Below are 20144 nucleotides of genomic sequence, written 5' to 3' on the forward strand. Positions count from 1 at the left end.
CTAGCAGACCGGACATTCAGCATCTCCCATTTGCACACCACTTCCTCACCGCGCCCCCTATCCGTGGGAGTCCCGCAAGGTTCAGTCCTAGGGCCCCTGCTCTTCTCCGTTTACACCTTCGGCCTCGGACAGCTCATAGAATCTCATGGCTTTCAGTATCATCTCTATGCTGATGACACACAGATCTACATCTCTGGACCAGATATCACCTCCCTACTAAACAGAATCCCTCAATGTCTGTCTGCTATTTCATCCTTCTTCTCCGCTAGATTTCTAAAACTTAATATGGACAAAACAGAATTAATCATCTTTCGCCCATCTCAAGTGACCCCCCCCCAACAGACCTATCCATTAAAATAAAAGGCTGCCCACTCTCTCCAGTCCCACAAGCTCGCTGCCTCGGGGTTATCCTTGACACTTTCAAATCACATATCCAAGCCCTTTCCACTTCCTGCCGACTTCAACTCAAAAATATTTCACGGATCCGTGCATTCCTCAACCAAGAATCTGCCAAAACCCTAGTCCATGCCCTCATCCTCTCCCGCCTTGACTACTGCAACCTCCTGCTCTGTGGCCTCCCCTCTAACACTCTCGCACCCCTCCAATCTATTCTTAACTCTGCTGTCCAACTAATCCACCTGTCCCCCCAATATTCCCCAGCCTCTCCCCTCTGTCAATCTCTGCACTGGCTCCCCAGTACCCAAAGACTCCAGTTCAAAACCCTAACCATGACATACAAAGTCGTCCACAACCTGAGACCTCCGTATATCTGTGACCTAGTCTCCCGGCACTTACCTGCATGAAACCTCCGATCCTCACAAGATCTCCTTCTGTACTCCCCTTATCTCCTCTTCCCACAATCGCATACAAGAATTCTCCCGCGCATCCCCTCTACTCTGGAACTCTCTACCACAACATATCAGACTCTCGCCTACCATGGAGACCTTCAAAAAGAACTTGAAGACCTACCTCTTCCGACACGCCTACAACTTGCAGTAACCACCGATCCACCAAAGCGCTGCACGACCAGCTCTACCCTCGCCTACTGTATCCTCACTCATCTCGTTGTAGATTGTGAGCCGTCGCGGGCAGGGTCCTCTCTCATCCTGTACCAGTCGTGACTTGTATTGTTTAAGATTACTGTACTTGTATGTATTATGTATACCCCTCCTCACATGTAAAGTGCCATGGAATAAATGGCGCTATAATAATAAATAATAATAATAATAATAATAATTATGTCCGAGTCCCCGTAGCTGCACGATTTGCGGCGGCTAGACAGCTTGACATGCTGCGGATTTGAACCCGCAGTAAATCCATGCGGAAAAATCTGCAGCCTGTGCACAGCGTTTTTCAGTTTACCATTGAAAACAATGGTACTGTACAACGCACCTAAATCTGCAGCGGACCCACAGAGCCTGAAACGCTGCGGATCTGCAGCAGAATCTGCACCGTGTGTGCATAGCCTAATTGTTATTATCAACTGTCTAGTATAACTGGTTACTCATACATCTGACTGAAATCTTACAAAATCCCCAACTTTGTGTACATGAACCAAGAAGAATTGATGTTATTTTGTAGGTAAAGCTAGATCACCTCAAATACTGATTTAATTTAGATTTCTTCCCTTTTCGGTTTTTGAAAGCAATCATGTTTTGAAGTATTTACTCAAATCTGCCTAAAACTTTTGCCCAGCACTGCACATGCCAAACTTAAGAAACTTTGCTATAAAGACTAATGTTCTGTGGGTATTTTTCAATAATTCAGGATTAAAAAAAAAATGGTAAGAGACCCATGTCTTAGTGATCATAGTTCAGTCTACAAGCAGCCCTCCAAATACCGCACTTATTATACCACTTCATTTATATTCACCGATTATACACACAGTAGTAAATAAAAGTAACGTCAATGGGAGCTATAATGAATATTAGCGCTCATATAACGTCATGCCACTTCCACTGTTACACAGAGGATAATTTACAGCAGATTACTCTACTTCTCTATAATGTGAGTGACCTCCCGCCTCCATAGAAGAAAGCAGGTTAATAATGACCATAAAGCAAAGAGAGAAGACAGGGGCAGTCATCCTTCACCGCATGTGATCTATACCATAAAGTGGACATAGGAGAAAATCATAATATATATATATATATATATACACATATATATATTATCTATATCTCTATTATATATATATATACACACACATACACGCATTGAACATACCATTCTGTACTATGAACCTGAGGGATGTGAGAGGCACATGAAGCACATTACATGTTGTGTTATGATTTGTATATAGATAATGAAATACCGCTAAGTATTTAAATAGATATAATAGTAATCACATACGTAGAGATGTGTAACCTGACATCATTAGTAGAGAGCGAGCCTACTGTCAGAGCCGCCACTATCTGTACATGAGGCGGCAGGAGTGGGCAGTGTGTGGCAGGTTGGCCTCGATAGTCATACACAGTAGTAGGGTATTGTACAGCAGTTACATAACGGGAAACACTGTGAATATTGCAAGGTAAATTGCACTGTAGTTTATTATATACCGCACATCTATACACAAATGCAACTTATATGTGTGTACTGGTGTAAAGTCAGAATATATCAATATTTACACATAGCTAGCAACACTATCAATGTGTGTAATATACATTTTACACACACATACATATTGTAAATATTACATCCATACACATAAATTACATACATATAACACACACAGAAACATATACATATATATTACACACATTACATGGATATATATAATCCATACATATCACCCATGGATACATATATTCCCCCCAGTCTGGCACTGACCTGGCTTTTTCCTCACCGGCCTCTTCCTGCCGCTGCAGAAGCGCACCTTGCTGAACACGCTGAGCACATGCCTCTCGCACAGTGACCGGCCGTCCTTGCTGGGGCTGGTGCGGCGCTTGGACGTGCACACTCGGTCACTGTTGGACTCCCGCGCCTGCCTCTTCTGCCGGATGAGGGAGCTGGCTATAGCCGCAGCCATCGCTCCCCCCTGCAGCCCCCTCTCAGGTAGTCCCTTGTATTAGAGCCACTGACCCCTCGGGATATCCCACTGCTGGGGGGGGGCTCCCTGCGCCTAACGAGCCGCAGATGGACGCAGACGGTGAGTGCGCGTCCCGCCGCCTCATGCACCCTACAGCCGCACAGCTCCGGAGCAGGGCTGCGGCGTCCCGGTGCGTCCCATCCTCAGGCTGGAGCCCGGGCACTGAGAGGATCCGCTGCTGTGGTCAGTGATGCGCTGCTGCTGCTCCACAGGTCACTCCGCTCCCTCACTGACTGCAGGGCTCCCGCAGCCTCCTCCTGGCAGCAGCGTCTCCCGGCCGGCACACATGATGTCCTCTCACACGTGTGTCACCGTGCACGGAGCAGCCCGCCGCTGTACACTGTCACCTGAGCCACAACTCGGGGGAGGTCCCAGGTAGCACTGACACAACTTCCTACAGTGCCGTCCTGCAGCCCCCCGGGCGGGGCGAGGAGCCCCCTCACTGCCGGCACCTCGCCCGAGTCTCCCCTAGCTCTGCTCTCTACGCAATCCTACGTGATCGAGGTAAGGATGAGCAATTCTCCCTGGCAGGCTGACAAGGGGAAGCCTGGAACTGCAGAGGGGCGGGAAGGGTTAACTCATTCCTGGCCCACAGGTAGTGGTGGTTATGGGGTCACATCCAGCAGGGAGACCCTACTAAGGCTAGGTTCACATTGCGTTAGGGCATCCATTTAACGGATCCGTTAAGCGGATGCGCTAACACTGTCATTTTTGGTATCTTTAGCAGCATAGCACTCCGGTACCTAGCGCTACCATGCGTTAGCCCATGAATTCCTATGCACAGCAAACTGGTCCATTCGCTGTGCATTAATGCCAACGCACCCAAAAACGCTGCAAGCAGCGTTCAATGGTGCGTCAGGAAATAACGCATGCCGATTTCGGCATGCATTAGTATGCATTATTAACATTGCGGGCAATGGGTGCGCTAACGGATCGGTTAGATAGCATTAGCACCACTATCTAACGGATCCCGCTAGCGGATTGCCCCTAACGCAATGTGAGCCCAGCCTAAGGGTGTGAGTGGCTAGCAGCGCCTAACAGCGTGGCCTCTTGTGACACTGGAAGACACAGGCACTGTCAGCTGCTAGCACTGCTACCCCGCCATCTACCTCAGCACTGGCTGCTGCACCCCAGGAGGCCACAGTACTGCAGGAGGGTAAAGCACCCCTGCTTTACTCCTGCTCCAAACCCCTGAAATCAGGTGCCCAGTGTTGATACAACACTTACACAGGTCCCCCCCCCCCAGCCCTGCTTGCTGTTTCAGCATTTACACAACATCACAGCGAATTCCTTGTGCTTCCTAGAGGCTGTGGCATCAAAGTAACATAGTTAGAAAGGCACCAAAAAAGACATTTGTCCATCCAGTTCAGCCTATATTCCGTCAGAATAAATCCCCAGATCTAAGTCCTTCTAAAGAACCTAATCACTGTAAGATACAATATTGTTAAGGCTGGTTTTACATTAGCGTTTTTTTGCGCAGCACATCGTGCGCGTCCATGCGCATGCGTACCTATGTTTAACATGGGGGACGCATGGTCTTGCGTTTGCACGCGTTCGTATGTGTTTTCGTGCGCATGCGTTTTTTCAAGGTGTGTGCCTAGGCGCGCCAGACGCAACCTGTTGCATTTTTGGGTCCGCCGAAAGGCGTCAAAAAACGCATGCGCACGATTGTGCATAGAATGCGACAAAATGCATTACAGTCTATGGGAACGCAGGCGTGCGCATGGACATGCGTTCGTCTGCGTTTTCGCGCGCATGCATTTTTGGCGTAAAAATGTGTAGACACTGGTTTTAACCCCTAGAGAACGAATGCGCATAAAACACACAAACGCATTCAAAAACGCATGATGCGTTTTTTGCATGCATTTCTATTGCGCACGATGTGCTGCGCAAAAAAACGCTAATGTGAAAGTAGCCTTACGCTCCAGGAAGACATCCAGGCCTCTCTTGAACCCCTTGACTGAGTTCGCCATCACCACCTCCTTAGGCAGGGAATTCCAGATTCTCACTGCCCTAACAGTAAAGAATCCTCTTCAATGTTGGTGGAAAAACCATCTCTCCTCCAGACGCAGAGAATGCCCCCTTGTGACCGTCACCTTCCTTTGGTATAAACATATCGTTGGAGAGATATTTGTATTGACCCCTTATATACTTATACATGGTTATTAGATCGCCCCTCAGTCGTATTTTTTCTAGACGAAATAATCCTAATTGTGCTAATCTCTCTGGGTATTGTAGTTCCCCATCCCCTTTATTAAAGTCATGGAGTTGGTGTCCATTTTGGTGGAATCAGTATAAACTGGACCACCTCCGACTCCTAAATACGTTGGGTTCAGTAGTACAATGCAGGATGTGCTGTAAATTTTTTTCTTAATAATTTGGGAAAGTTCTGAAATGTCCTATAAATGTCCGTTCTGTTCCTGATCTAAGGATCTCGTCTTGTAGCTGAGATGAATCTGTGCTGCACTTTATGTACAGTTGAAACCAGAAGTTTACATCCACTATATAAAAAGACACATATGCATGTTTTTCTCAATATCTGACATGAAATCAGAATAAACCTTTCCCGTTTTAGGTCAATTAGGATTACCATAATTATTAATAATTGACAAATGCCACAATAATGAGAGAGAGAATGTTTAAAGGCATTTTTATTACTTACTGCAATCTCAAAAGTTTACATACACTAAGGTTTTTATTCCTGTAAACAATTCTGGACTGCCCATGTGGTGATGTCATGTGTTTGGAAGCTTCTGATAGTTTTTTTTGGCAACATCTGAGTTAATTAGAGACACACCTGTGGATGAATTTTAATGCACACCTGAAACACACTGTTTCTTTGTGTAGCATTATTGCATTGGTTGCCCATCCTCTACAGCCGAGGCGCCCAACCTTTCTGACCCTGAGAGCCACATCCAGTTACGAAAGAGGGTTGTGAGCCACATTCATCTCTGAGAGGGTCACGAGTCACATCCAGCTCCTGCCCCATGCACAGTAGTGACACCCACAGCCCTCTATTACCAGTATGACAGCCAAAGCTTTTCCACTGAATTCACACCAAGGCACCATGCCAAGCTCCAGGGTTTTCTCTTGGGCTACACACAAAAGTCACCATCTAGAGATGTACTCTTAATAGCTGTTTGCTAAACCCGGTGTTAATGCACCAAGCTAGCAGACAGTTGCAAGCCACACATCACGGGACCACGAGCGATATGTGGCTCTCAAGCTACAGGTTGGGGACCCCCTGCTCTACAGAGTCCAATATAATCTTATCACTCTCTCCACAAGGCTCTCCACAGTTCAGCACCAGCCTATGTTTCCTCCCTCCTCTATGTCCATCACCCTACCTGTGCCCTCCGTTCCACCACCTGCAATGTCTTCTAATGAACAGGTATGCTTTATCAAAAGCCCATTTGTGGAATCACCAACCTTCAGAAAGTGCTTGCGACCATCAGGTGTATTTTTAAGAGGAAATGTTGGTACATTGGCCATACAGTGCTGAGCCCTAGTCACAGTATGGCAACAACCACTCAACTAAGAGAAACGAGAGACCATCATTATTTTAAGACACGAAGCTGAGTTAATCCAGGAAATTGGCAGAGCCTTGAAAGTAGCCTCTAATGCAGTCAAGAAAACCATCTATCATAATGATCAAACTATCTCTTGAGGACCGCCGCAGGAAAGGAAGACCAAGAATTACCTCTGCTTTTGAGGATAAGGTCATCAGAAGTACCAGCCTCAAAAAATGCAAATTGACAACACCCCAAATACTACCACCAAATGAGACAAAAACAAATAGCAGACACATCTCAACAGCAACTGTCCAGAGCAAATTTCATGAAGTATGCCTATATAGTTGAATTTCTGCAAAGAAGCCAATGCTGAGAAATGCACACAAAAAAGACTTGTTTAGACTAAGCAACACAAAGACTGGACTTTAATTCAGTTGACATCTGTACTGTGGTCCGATGAGTCAAAGTTTGAGATTTTTGGTACCAAACATCATGTCTTTGAGAGCTGCAGAAAAGTTGAGATGATGATATCTACATGTGTGGTTGCCACTAGAAGCATGGAGGGAGAGGTGTGATGGTATGAGGATGTTTTGCTGGTGATACTGTTAGTGATTTATTCCAAATTCAAGTTATACGTACCTAGTACTGCTACCACAGAAGTCTACAACTACATGCTCTCCCATCTTGTTTCTGTTTATCAGGACAATGACCCAAAACACAACTCCAGGCTATGTGACTAAGAAGGTGGGGATATGGAGTACTATGTCAGGTGACAAATCCTTCACAATCACACAACCTCAACCCAAATGAGAAGGTTTGGGATGAGTTGGACTGCAGAGTGAAGGCAAAGCAGTCACCGAGTGCTCTGCACCTCTCCTTCAAGAGAAAGCTATTCCAAGAGACTACCTGATCAAGCTGTGCAAAGCTGTTATCAGAGTAAAAGTGGAATCTAAGCTTTAGCACCCAGTGTTTCTTTTGTTTCCATATGTGTTCCTTCGTGGTTTTGCTGCCTTCAGTCTGAATCTACAACGTACATATTCCAACAAGAGCAACAATCGAGGTGAATACTTTTATGCCCAAAACAATGGGCATATTCCAATGAGAGCAACAATAACCCTTGCATGAACAGATGTCTATACTTCTCAACAAATTTTTAGGCATGAAGTCTGATATTTTGATGGGTATTTTTAGCCATCCTGGATTTTTCTTTTTAAAGATAAGAAACCAATCTGAATGATCATAGTTCAACTGGGCAGTCGTGCATACACCACACTTCCTTTATATTCACTGATTATAGTAGTAAATAATAATGTCAGTGGGAGCTATAATGAAAATTAGCACTCATATAATGTTCATGCCAATTCTACTGTTACACAATAGATGATTTACAGCAGATTAGTCTACTCTATAATGTAAGTGACCTCCTGCCACCATATAAGAAAACAGATTAATAATGACTTGAGACATATCAGGCATGAAGCAAAAAGAGAAGACAGGTAGTCATCCTTCACAGCATGTGAACGATACCACAAAGTGGTGGCCATAGGAGAAAAGCAGCACAATACATAACATAGCATGGTATGTGTAATATGAAGCATGTAGAATCAGGCACAGTTCGGCTGGCGGTGGCATACATATGATGACTGACATCATTAATATAAGTAGTGAACAGTGAAATCGTGACTCTATTGGCAGAGCTGGCAATATTTGAACATTAGGTGGCATGACTGGTCCAGTAGTGTGGGCAACTGTCCTTGATATTCATGTACAGTAACAGGAGTTTACTGTACAGCAACTATATAACTGGAAAAAGCTGTGTATATGTTTACTAATATTACCCTGGATGCAGGAAAGCAAGATTTCCTACATGACCAATATTTCTACTGATTCCCGTGGCCTGCTGGGCTAAGTGATGGAGTTTGTGACTTTGTGCTCCGTCACAACTCTTAACAGTATGGGTGTCTAGAGAACACTGATTCTGTTAACAATGTAGCAGACAAGGTGACCAGACAGGCCCTTCTGACATTTGTCAGATGGCCAGTCCGGCCCTGCTTATGGTACATCTGGTGGTGTCCCTCATTTTTGCACTGACCTGGTTTTTTCCTCACCGGCCTCTTCCTGCCACTGCAGAATCGGACTTTACTGAACACACTTAGGACATGTCTTTCACACAGTGACCGGCCGTCCTTGCTGGGGCTAGTGCGGGTCTTGTATGTGCACACTCGGTCACTGTTGGACTCCCGTGCCTGCCTCTTTTGCCGGATCAGGGAGCTGGCTATAGCCGCAGCCATAGCTCCCTCCAACAGCCACCTTACAGTGTATCACCTCACATAGAGTCCCTTGCAGTGGAGCCCCCTTCACCTCCGTATAGCCCAATGCTGGAACAGAAGACTCCGTGTGACTAACAAGCCGCAGTTGTATGTAGACAGGCGAGTGAGCGTCACGATTGCAAGCACGTAACGGTTCTAAAGGCCCACAGCTTCAGAGTAGGGCTGCAGCATCCCAATGCTTCCCATTTCCAGAACTGATCCAAAGCAAGAAGAGGGGCCAAAGCAGTGGTCAATGAGGCGCTGCCTGCTGGGATTCCACAGGTCACGTCGCTCCTTTACTGATTGTAAGACTCCTGCAGCCTCATCCTGGAAGATGGCAGAAATATATCTTCGCCTGCACACATGATGTGCTTCTCTTGCTCCTCTTATATGTTATGCTCATCATCACATGTGTGTCACAGTGCCTGCCAGTAGCGTATCCCTGTCATACAGTCCACATATATCCATAGCTGGGAACAGATTGCTGGCACCACTTCAATGTCATCGTCTCATCATGTTGAACCTTAACTTAGGGGGAGGTCCCAGGTAGCGCTGATACAACTTCCCCACAGATGTGCAGAGGTGATGAGTCCCCACTGTCAGCTCCTCGCATCAGCCTCCTTCCTCTCTTAAAGTTGTCCATGCAATCCAATGCCAGAACCCTTAGCATACAGTCATTCTGGCAGCTCCTAGGTGATGAGCCTGTTCATGATGGAGTGCAGGTAATCACATGGACGTTGGCTGCAGCATGTAAACCTCCCTCACTGCCTGTAGTATTGCAGCGCTCCTGTGTCTCTCATTCTTCCTGTCTCTCCTATCTGTGCTCTCTACGCAATCCTACGTGATCAAGGTTTGGATGAGAAATTCTAAGCAGCGGTCAGAGAGAACTGCAGCTCTCATTCAGCCTGTCCCCCTGCTACTCACATCCAATGTGCCCATGGCTGATTCGACACCGCACATCTCCATACTGGATGCTGCATACACTACAATGTGTTGGATGTCTGAGCTGTCATTGCATACCGTCCTTACTGACTACCGCACATACTACAGTGCATCACAGGGATTATCCGTCACTGCGTATGTCCAATACAAACAGCTGCGTATACTACTGTGTGTTATATGTCCGATCTGTCACTGCAAATCTATTTTGGCTGCTGCATATACTACAATATTTCCTTGGGCTGATCTGTCCCTGCACATCTTCAGTACTGGCTGCTGCATATTACAGGGCTGATTTATCACTGCACATCTTCCATACTAGATGCTGCATATACTACTGTGTTACATGTCTGATCTGTCATATCTATAGATACACAAATGTTTTGAAATTCAATTTTGCCAGCTTCACCAAATTTTGCCTAAAAATTAAATATTTTACGAATTACAATACTGCAAAGCCTCCAATCGATCTGAAAAAATGTGTATAGCACATGGGTCCCCAACCTGTAGCTCAGGAGCCACATGTGGCTCGCGGCTGTCTGCCAGCTTGGTGCATTAGGTCCAGGTCTAGCAAAGAGGTATGAAGAGCACATCTGAAAATGGTGAATTTTGTGAGTAGCCCTGCACAGAAGAGAAGATCTGGATGCACTTATACTGGTCTTAGGGGTTTCGATTTAATTTAAGTATGGTACGCTGGAGACAGGATGATGCTACCTGCCAGAGGAGGTGCTTGAAGCTGGTTATGACAGTGTGTTGGGAGTGCTGGATGGGGGAGGGAGCTTCGGGGTGATTTCTGTGGAAAAGCTTTGGTTATTTTAGTCGTAATGGGGGCTCTGGTTGCCAATACTGTGAGCGGGGAGGGAGCTGGATGTGGCTCGCGACCCTCTCTCGGAGCCGAATGTGGCTCTCTAGGTCAGAAAGGTTGGGGACTACTGGTATAGTAGATTGTAAGCTCTCGCGGGCAGGGTCCTCTCTCCTGTACCAGTCGTGACTTGTATTGTTTAAGATTACTGTATTATGTTTTTATTATGTATACCCCTCCTCACATGTAAAGCTCCATGGAATAAATGGTGCCATAGTAATAAATAATAATTGCTCAGAAGTGTCATTCAATGCCTTTCGAGCTCTTTAACACAAATACAGTCTTACTAATGTCAAAGTGACTTTAAAAGGTATTTGCTTACGATTTGGACAGCATTAATCAGAACCTGACTGTGCGATTGCTGTCAGGTATGTTTTTATTTCAAATGCTGCAGTATTTCAGATAAAACATAGTTTAAAATCTATCTGTAGACTACAAGGAAAGTCTTGACTAGTCCTTTGCAGTCCCCGTCTGTCCTTTCCATGCCCCCACTCCAGTTGATTGACAGATACACAAATGTGAGAAACCTATCAATCAAAACTGGGTGGGGAAATCTGGCTCGATATACCATCGGACCAATTTTGTCTCCTTTTGGTCAGCATGAATCTAATCACAGATTCCTTTTAACATGTGGCTATGAACCTATTAAATAATCTGCAGTGCAAAAATTATCCAAAATTTTTCCATTTTTTGGAAGCAGATGTCTGCAGTACTGGTGTTTATACGCAAACGGTGTACCATGGAAGAAGGTATAACAAGTAGTGGTGCAAAAATTATCCATTTTAGGGGAATAGCAACAGGCTTGTTGTTTTAAAAATGAATATGTAATAGCTTTTTAACAAGTCTTCCAAAAATTATCCCTCTTTGGTAGCAGCAAAAGGATTGCTGTTTGGAAAGAGAAGAAGCAATGGATTTTTTTATTAAAAAGTATAAAAATTATCCGATTTTTGGGAGCAGTTTCAGGTTTATCAGCCCTCTATAGCAGGGTTCCCCAACTCCAGTCCTCAAGGCCCACCAACAGATCATGTTTTCAGGATTTCCTTAGTATTGCTCAGGTGATAATTGCATCACCTGTGCAATACAAAGGAAATCCTGAAAACATGATCTGTTGGTGGGCCTTGAGGACTGGAGTTGGGGAACCCTGCTCTATAGGATAGGTTCCCAGCAGTACAGTATATCTATAGAACACTATGGGCAAAGTATTATTCCAAGAAAATTATTGCACTTACACAGGTTTTGTTATACGCATGCTTATTTTCTGTGTGTGTGCATTGGAACAACACACAAAAAAAACAGAAAAAAAGGCAAATTGGACATCATTTCACAAAAAAACAAAATGTTCTGGACACAATTATTGGCACCTTTTCAAAATTTTGGGAACACAACTTTCTTTCAAGCATGTGATGCTCGTTCAAATTCACTGGTGGCAAGTAACAAGAGTGGGCAATATGAAAATCACATCGGAGACCAGATAAAAAGGGAAAAAATCGATGCAATCTTTACATTGTGTGTCTGTGTGTGCCACACTAAGCATGGAGAACAGAAAGAAGAGAAGGGAACTGTCTGAGACCCAAAATAGTTGAACATTATCAACAATCCCAAGGTTACAAGTCCATCTCCAGAGATCTTTATGTTCCTTTGTCAATGGTGCACAACATACTCAAAAAACTCATGGCGTTGTAGCTAATCAACATGGATGGCGGTGAAAAATTTATGAAAAGTTACAACGTCAGAACACAGTACCTACAGTCAAATATGGTGGAGGTTTGTCATGCCGTGCTCACCTGGGGGCGGGACCTCGGTCCCGACGTCTTCTCTTCCGGAGCTGCGGTCACTCCGGGGGTCCTGTAGGGTGCGCACGCGCAGCTCTCGTCCCCGGGTCTCCTCCTACATGTCACGTTTGCGCTTGCGCGCTCCTGTCAGTGCTGTATAGGGCTCGGTCCTCTCTATGGTAATGGAGGACCTGACCCGGAACCTGTAGTGGTCATGTGCTTTCTGGCTAGGTCCTGACCCGGAACCAGTAGTAGTCATGTGCTATATCAGACGACCTCCCCCTAGGGGAGGTGCCTGATTATTGTTGTGCTTCCTGGCTTGGTCTGCCGTGTCCCTGCCTGGCTGTGCGCTGTACTCAGGTCCTCTGCCTTGCACTCTGTTGTGCTTCTTGGCACACGCTCTGAATCTGCACTCTGCTTTGTACTTGGTTGTGCCTCCTGGCACACGCTCTGACCCGGTGTTCTGTCTCGTACTCGGTTGTGCCTCTTGGCACATGCTCTGACTCTGTACTCTGTCTCATACTCGGTTGTGCCTCCTGGCACACGCTCTTACCCTGTACTCCGTCTTATACTCAGTCGTGCCTCCTGGCACACACTCTGATTCCGTGCTCTGTCTTATACTCAGTTGTGCCTCCGGGCACACACTCTGATCCTGTACTCAGTCTCTTACTCTGTTACACCTCCTGGCACACCTGCTGCCTGACTCAGTGCTCTGACGTGCTCCTTGCACGCTTCCTGCTTCACTCACACCCGGACGAACGAAGTCTCTATACCACGTGTTCCCGTGTCCACACTTTACACGTTCCTGCAGACACTCTCACCCACTCGTGTCTCCTGTGAGCCGGCCGCCTGGTGCCAGCAGTCGTGGTGCCTCACCCCCTGGGGCTTGCCCCTGACGCTCCCTGTATAGGGGGTGGTCTTCACTAGGTCAGCTCGCCCTGGGAGGGTTGGTGTCACGACCCAGAGGGTCCACTCCAGGAGTCGTCACAAGGTTCAAATATGTTTTGGGGTTGTTTTGCTGCCTCTGGCACTGGATGTCTTGACTGTGTGCAAGGCTTCATGAAATTTGAAGATTAACCAAATGATTTTGGGTTGCAATGTAGTGCCCAGTGTCAGAAAGCTGGGTTTGTGTCATAGGTCTTAAAGCAGGACAATAACCCCAAGCATAGCCCTTGAGAGTTCTGAAGTGCCCAGAAACGAGTTTGGATCTAAATCCCATTTATCACCTGTGGAGAGATCTTAAAATTTCTGTTTATAGAAGGCACCCTTCAAATATAAGACATCTGGGGCAGTTTAGTAGCAAAAAAATCTCATGAATGAGCTATTAAGCATAACAAGAGATCAAAATTGGAGTTTTTTTAAGCTAAATAATTTATTTAGAATAATTAACAGAGCATGAATGCTAAATGCAAGTTACAGCAGACATAAGCACAATATAATTAAACCAGCACCTTGAAAGTTAATAAAGTTTTTATCTATATAAAACATGTAGTTTTTTTTTCTTTTCTTTTCCCAAATAGAATACAAAGTAAACAGCAAACTCCCCATTTACATGATATGTATGCCCAGATAAGGTTTTGCATACAATAAGTACCAAGAGTAAACTGCTAAATATAAAGTGCATGTGTGCCTTGTATCAAAAAGCCTAATAGGCGTTAAGTGTAACCAGAGTGAGAGCTGCCCATACAGATTCCAAAGTGAGATACAAGGGCTGCATTGAAAGTAACAACTTACATGTGCTGTATATGTCGCTGTGAAACCTGCCGCCCCTACGCGCGTTATGCCGCAGCTTCCTCAGGAGGCGTGGTTTACAAGTGCCCCGGATCTAGTTTATATAGTGCGGTCAACCAATAAGCCGCTTTCCTTACTAAAGCTTGTAAAATTCAGGACCTGCGCTGTAGCGCCCACAGTGACGTCAGCAGTATCCAGCTCTAAAAGTCCACAGCATTACCGGCGCATGCGCTGTTGAGTCCCCACTATAAACAGGGAGTCTATCATCAGCGCTCATTAGCATGAAAGCGGCTCAAGCTGCGCAGCAGCCAGAGACAGCCACATACCAGACTGGGCACGTCAGAAGGCTCCTAGGGAGGACAGAACTGGGCATGCGCTCAAGTGAGGACAAGAAAATAAAATAAATATGAAGAATGATAATCACGATTTAAAGTGATAGCAAGTGTTGAAAGTGAGGGAATAAAGCATAATGATACTAAAATAATTAAAGAAGTGTGTGTAAACCATTAAAGTGAATGTGCCTGACATAGAGTGCAAAGGCACACACATGTATCAATTATAAGCACAAAAATTTTTTTTATATAAAAAGCTGGCATAATGTGTGTGCACGACATATGAAAGTGTATGTGCATCATATAGCTATAACAACTATATATCATGTCACTATTAGAAACAAATATACATAAAAATAACACATGGCATACAATATACACATCATATGTCATATCAAAAAGTAATTGTACACCCAATTATGTATAATGCATAGTACATAGCACAAATATGGGTGTGAGAGTAATGCTGTGGACTTTTAGAGCTGGATACTGCTGACGTCACTGTGGGCGCTACAGCGCAGGTCCTGAATTTTACAAGCTTTAGTAAGGAAAGCGGCTTATTGGTTGACCGCACTATATAAACTAGATCCGGGGCACTTGTAAACCACGCCTCCTGATGAAGCTGCGGCGTAACGCGCGTAGGGGCGGCTGGTTTCACAGCGACATATACAGCACATGTAAGTTGTTACTTTCAATGCAGCCCTTGTATCTCACTTTGGAATCTGTATGGGCAGCTCTCACTCTGGTTACACTTAACGCCTATTAGGCTTTTTGATACAAGGCACACATGCACTTTATATTTAGCAGTTTACTCTTGGTACTTATTGTATGCAAAACCTTATCTGGGCATACATATCATGTAAATGGGGAGTTTGCTGTTTACTTTGTATTCTATTTGTGAAAAGAAAAAAAACTACATGTTTTATATAGATAAAAACTTTATTAACTGTCAAGGTGCTGGTTTAATTATATTGTGCTTATGTCTGCTGTAACTTGCATTTAGCATTCATGCTCTATTAATTATTCTAAATAAATTATTTAGCTTAAAAAACTCCAATTTTGATCTCTTGTTATGCTTAATAGCTCATTCATGAGATTTTTTTGCTACTATATTTCCAGTGAGTTTAGCTTTTGAAGAGAAACAAAATTTTTTTTTCCAGTATTTGGGCTATATTTGTACTTAATCTGGAGCAGTTTGCAAAAGAAGAATGGTCAAAAAATCCAGTTGAGAGGTGTAAAAAGCTTGATGATGGTTATAGGAAGCGACTGATTGCAGTTATTTATTCCAAAGGATGTGCAACCAAATATTACGTTGAGGGTGCCAACAATTTTGTCTGGTCCATTTTTTGGAAAATTATATGAAATTATGTTTAATTTGCCCTTTTTTTATGTTTGTTTTTTTTGTGCTTTTCCAATACACATAAATTATATAAACGTGTATAACAAAACCTGTGTAATTGCAATAATTTTCTTGCATAAAATATTTCATTTTCTGGAACAATTTCAAGAGTGCCAACAATTTCGTCCATGACTATAACATGATGGACAGGCAGTAGTTCCCTGGCTATATGGCAGAATCAGCCCTGACAGCAGCAGAACAGTATAGAGCACAAAGCACAGGCAGATGCCATGGAAGACCTAATCATTGGCATCAGCCATAAGTGAATGCACATCCTCACTGATCCATGTCCTGATTCATTTTTACAAATGAAGGTTTTCTGAACTTCGAAGAACAATCTGGCCTGCTTGAAAATAAGAAAACCAACTGCAGTGCTAAATACCCTCTCTGACAATACAAGAGGCTGGATAAAACAGTATGCCGATATCAATCTTGGCTAGTTTTTGCCACTGATCTAACGTGCTGGCTCAGAATTCCATAGGGACCAGGCTCAGGGAATCTGCTGGTGAAAGGTCACTGTCCACGTATGACTGAAACTGGCTGCTCAGTTGATGAGCCTCTGATGACATATGTCAGATATGTCACAGCAGCAGATAAAAACATCTGGTCCACCATGTCAATAATACTGTAATTGCTGCTGCCTTGGCTACTTGTAGCTGTGGCACTGGAACAGTCGATAGCATTGGCTCTGCGGAAAGCTAAGAAGGATCTTCAGGTCAGATTGTGGTTAGCTGGTATCATACTTAATGAAAGCTTTGCCAAGCAGGGAACACAGTTTATCCAGTACAAAAATCCATGTTTTGCATTTATGGCAAGAATCTAAAAGCATAAAATAGTCAACCCTTTGCTTCATGCTAACAATACGAAAGTCATATCACAAGAAATTGAGCATGGAGTTTGCCATGCTCACCATTATGACCGTTGGTTCACTTTCCACACTTTGCTGCGATGGTCGGTTATCATAGTCAGCGTTGTTGTCATTGACATCATCATCATCAATTTCACACTGTCAGTTTTGTCCTCTACCCGCGTTAACTCAATGTCCCCCTCCATATCCACTTGCTGTTGCTCCTACCTGGCGCTCGTGGTTTCCATAAAGAATTGCAAATTTTGATTCATCTGATCACAGAAAAGTTTTCCAATTTCAAATAGTCCATTTTAAGTGATCTTTGGCCCAGGGGAAACTCCAGAAACTATGGATTGTGTTGATATATGGCTTCTTCTTTGCTTGATAAAACTTTATCTTGCATTTGTGGATTGCACAATGAACTGTATTCACAAATAATGATTTTTGGAAGTATTCCTGATTCTATGCAATGATTTGTATAACAGAATCATGCCTGCTTCTAATGCATGGTCACCTAAGGGCCCACACATCATGAGCATCCAATACTGACAGTCGGCTTTGTCCCATGTCAACATGGATTCCTCCAGAATCTCTCAATCTTTTGACTATATTATGCACTGTAGATGGTGGAATATTCAATGTCTTTGCAATTTTATGTTAAACATTTTTCTAAAAATTGATTCTGACACAATTTTTAGATGCCGTTATTCACAGATGCGTGGTGTGACTCTTTGACCATCTTGGCTTCTGAGACACTCTGCCTCACTAACATGCTCTTTATTATATACAGTCATGTTACTTGAGTCTACCCTTAAGTTGTTTTTCATTGGTACCACTTACTTTTGCAGCCTTTTGTTAACCCTGTCCCAACCTTTTTGAGATGTGTTGCTGTCATCAATTTCATTTGATCTATTTTTTTCAAATGAAATGTAAAAAATGTCTTATTTTCAACTTTTGATCTGTGTTCTATGTTCTTTGGCTTTAAGAGATTTTCAAATAATTGAATTCTTGTTTTCTTTACATTTGACATTGGCGCCCAACTTTTTTGGAATAAGTGTTGTAGAAGTTACTGTTCTTCCTCTATTTCTGGTTGCATCCTTGTGAGTTTTTTCAGTATTTAAAAATGAGGGGGGTGTAACACTGTTGATTTCTTAGTTGTCCCTACTAAGAAAATAAATAGCCTTTTCAAAGGACTTTAGCAGGCGACAAGTAGCCTTCATAAGCTGCTAATAGTGGATTTCAAAGTAACCCAAGTTACCAAGTCTATGGAGAGCAAAGCCGCACCATTGGCCGAGGGTATGCATAACTCATACATACCCTCCAGTCCCGGGTCTGAAACTAGTGAATCCCCGCATTGCACAGTGCATGCGCTAGGGGGATTCTTAATTCTACAGTCACACAGAGTGACTGCAGACTTAGCGGTTTTGACCGGCCAACCCCTTAGAACAAAATAATGTAAAAGACAGAGCAGGTCATGTTCTGCCATGTTGATGTTGAGGATAGAGGTCATATCCATTCCAGAGAAGGTATAGGTTAAGATGGATAAGCACTGCCTGAACCAAATCTAGTGACCAACCATGGAGGCGCTTCATCCTGGTTGTGGTGAAGTTTCTCTGCCATTCAAAACATTAATACAGCAGGTGAAAGACTGTCGCTGTCCATAATGCTACTCCATGTATAAAAAATGCATTGCACTTTTGATCTTAATGGGGAATGTAGAGAGTGGCTTACATTCTTCTGCACGTGAAAGCACAGAGGATGCAACCCTTTCTGCAAGAAATAATAGCGGCTGGGTATCTATTAGTGATCCTGAAACTGTTAAACTGTAAAGCGCTGCGGAATATGTTGGCGCTATATAAATAAAGATTTATTATTATTATTATCCTCCTGAGTTCACACCATCGTTTCTGAAAAGGCAGTGGAATCCATTAAGTGGTATGGCAGTGACTGCACCACCAGTAATTTTACCAGGTGAGAGTTGAGTTGGCATACAAGCAGATGACTGGGAGTATAGGATATGATATCAGTAATGACTGAGAGTCTGACAGAGAAAGAGGAGGAGTCAATGTACAAAAAGTAGTTGGTGATAATGAGACAAACCAGATTTTAATTGAGAATGAGACCTGGCCTCTCTGCGAGGAGAAAGGTTAGGAGGACAGCTTGAACTCTCCTCATATGGCTGGAAAACTTGCTTTTCTCATATGAGCAAGTGATGCTGCTTCATGTGCTAATGGAGACCTGTAGTTTGTTGTCTCTTTCGGCTGGGACTTACATAGATTGTTTTCCTCCTGCAGAGCCTGCTCACTGTAAAAGATTAGTCGGCTAGCAAAATAGCAAACAATTTCCACACTCAAGATGGCTGCACATAGGATTTGCCACCATCCAAACTACAACTAGGGCCTGCTGTTGAGCCTCCTCCACCCACAGCAGTTGTAGCAACATGCTCCTGAGCCGAAAAGCAGATCTGTCCCTGGAAAATCTTTTGGCCTAACGTTGGTTCTGCTCTTTATCTCTAATACTACTACCATCCTCTTCTGATGATATCAATACTGCCTCACCCCAATCTTGTTCCAAGGTCATATCAACTACACAATCAACACACCTGACTCAGCTGATCATTGTTTCCATGTGTGAAATGACCTGAGCTCCCCTTCATGATTTCCAGCTCTAAGACAAGAAATTGTAGGTACACATCCAAAAAAACAGTAGAGGCAACAATCTGTAGTGTGTATGTAGAATGTATTGATGACAAATTTGGATGAAGAAATAGGCATGCAAAAAAACAGTAGTAGTTTGTGGCAAACACACTTTGCAAAGTAGACTGTCACCCTTAAATGTCTGGAATTTTTAAAAATTCTCTAACATATTTTTTATAACACAATTATTCACACAATTATCCCCCCTCTCCCCAAAAATTAACAAGTAATGTCATGTCATGTAATGTCATGCAATTTACATGTAAAGCGCCATGGAATAAATGGCGCTATAACAATAAATAATAATAATAATGTAGGCATACATCCAAAAAGACAGCAGCTGTAACAAGCTGCAAAATTTGTGTGGCATAGATGGACGTTAAATGAGACTGGCATAACTCAGTACAGTAGTTTTGGATGAGCACTTGTCTGGTAGACACTAACTTTAGATTTTTTTTTTCTTTCAGCATTATTGTTGGCCTGTTTGTTTCTGCATAGGGTCTCCCGTGGCTTGCGTGACATAGCAATACATGGCATCCATGTTGCCAATCAGTGGACGGTTCACTGTCACCCTCCTTCGGGAAAATCAGACATCCAGAGGAAGTGAGAGAACAGCCAAAGCTCTGACTTTTTCTGGATACGAATTACATTCGAAGC

The 20144-nt window shown here is 43.8% G+C and overlaps 1 protein-coding gene across 4 annotated transcripts in view; it reads right to left on the bottom strand.

The window, feature by feature from the left end:
- Positions 1-20144, bottom strand: part of FGF12 (fibroblast growth factor 12) — a 725478-nt gene that overhangs the window by 325732 nt on the left and 379602 nt on the right. Inside the window, exon 1 of one of the 4 annotated variants that reach the window (XM_073578630.1) lies at positions 8693-9672. The exons of 2 other annotated variants lie outside the window; for them this stretch is intronic. In XM_073578630.1, coding sequence (XP_073434731.1) covers positions 8693-8891 — 199 coding nt within the window. In that variant the 5' untranslated portion in view covers positions 8892-9672. Of the gene's footprint in view, positions 1-2829; positions 3582-8692; positions 9673-20144 lie in introns of those variants that run through there. One more of the 4 variants, XM_073578629.1, reaches the window with a different exon arrangement.

The sequence above is a fragment of the Dendrobates tinctorius genome, unplaced genomic scaffold (assembly GCF_039654945.1).
Source record: "Dendrobates tinctorius isolate UK_male_01 unplaced genomic scaffold, ASM3965494v1 ptg000060l, whole genome shotgun sequence".
NCBI classification, from domain to species: Eukaryota; Metazoa; Chordata; class Amphibia; order Anura; family Dendrobatidae; genus Dendrobates; species Dendrobates tinctorius.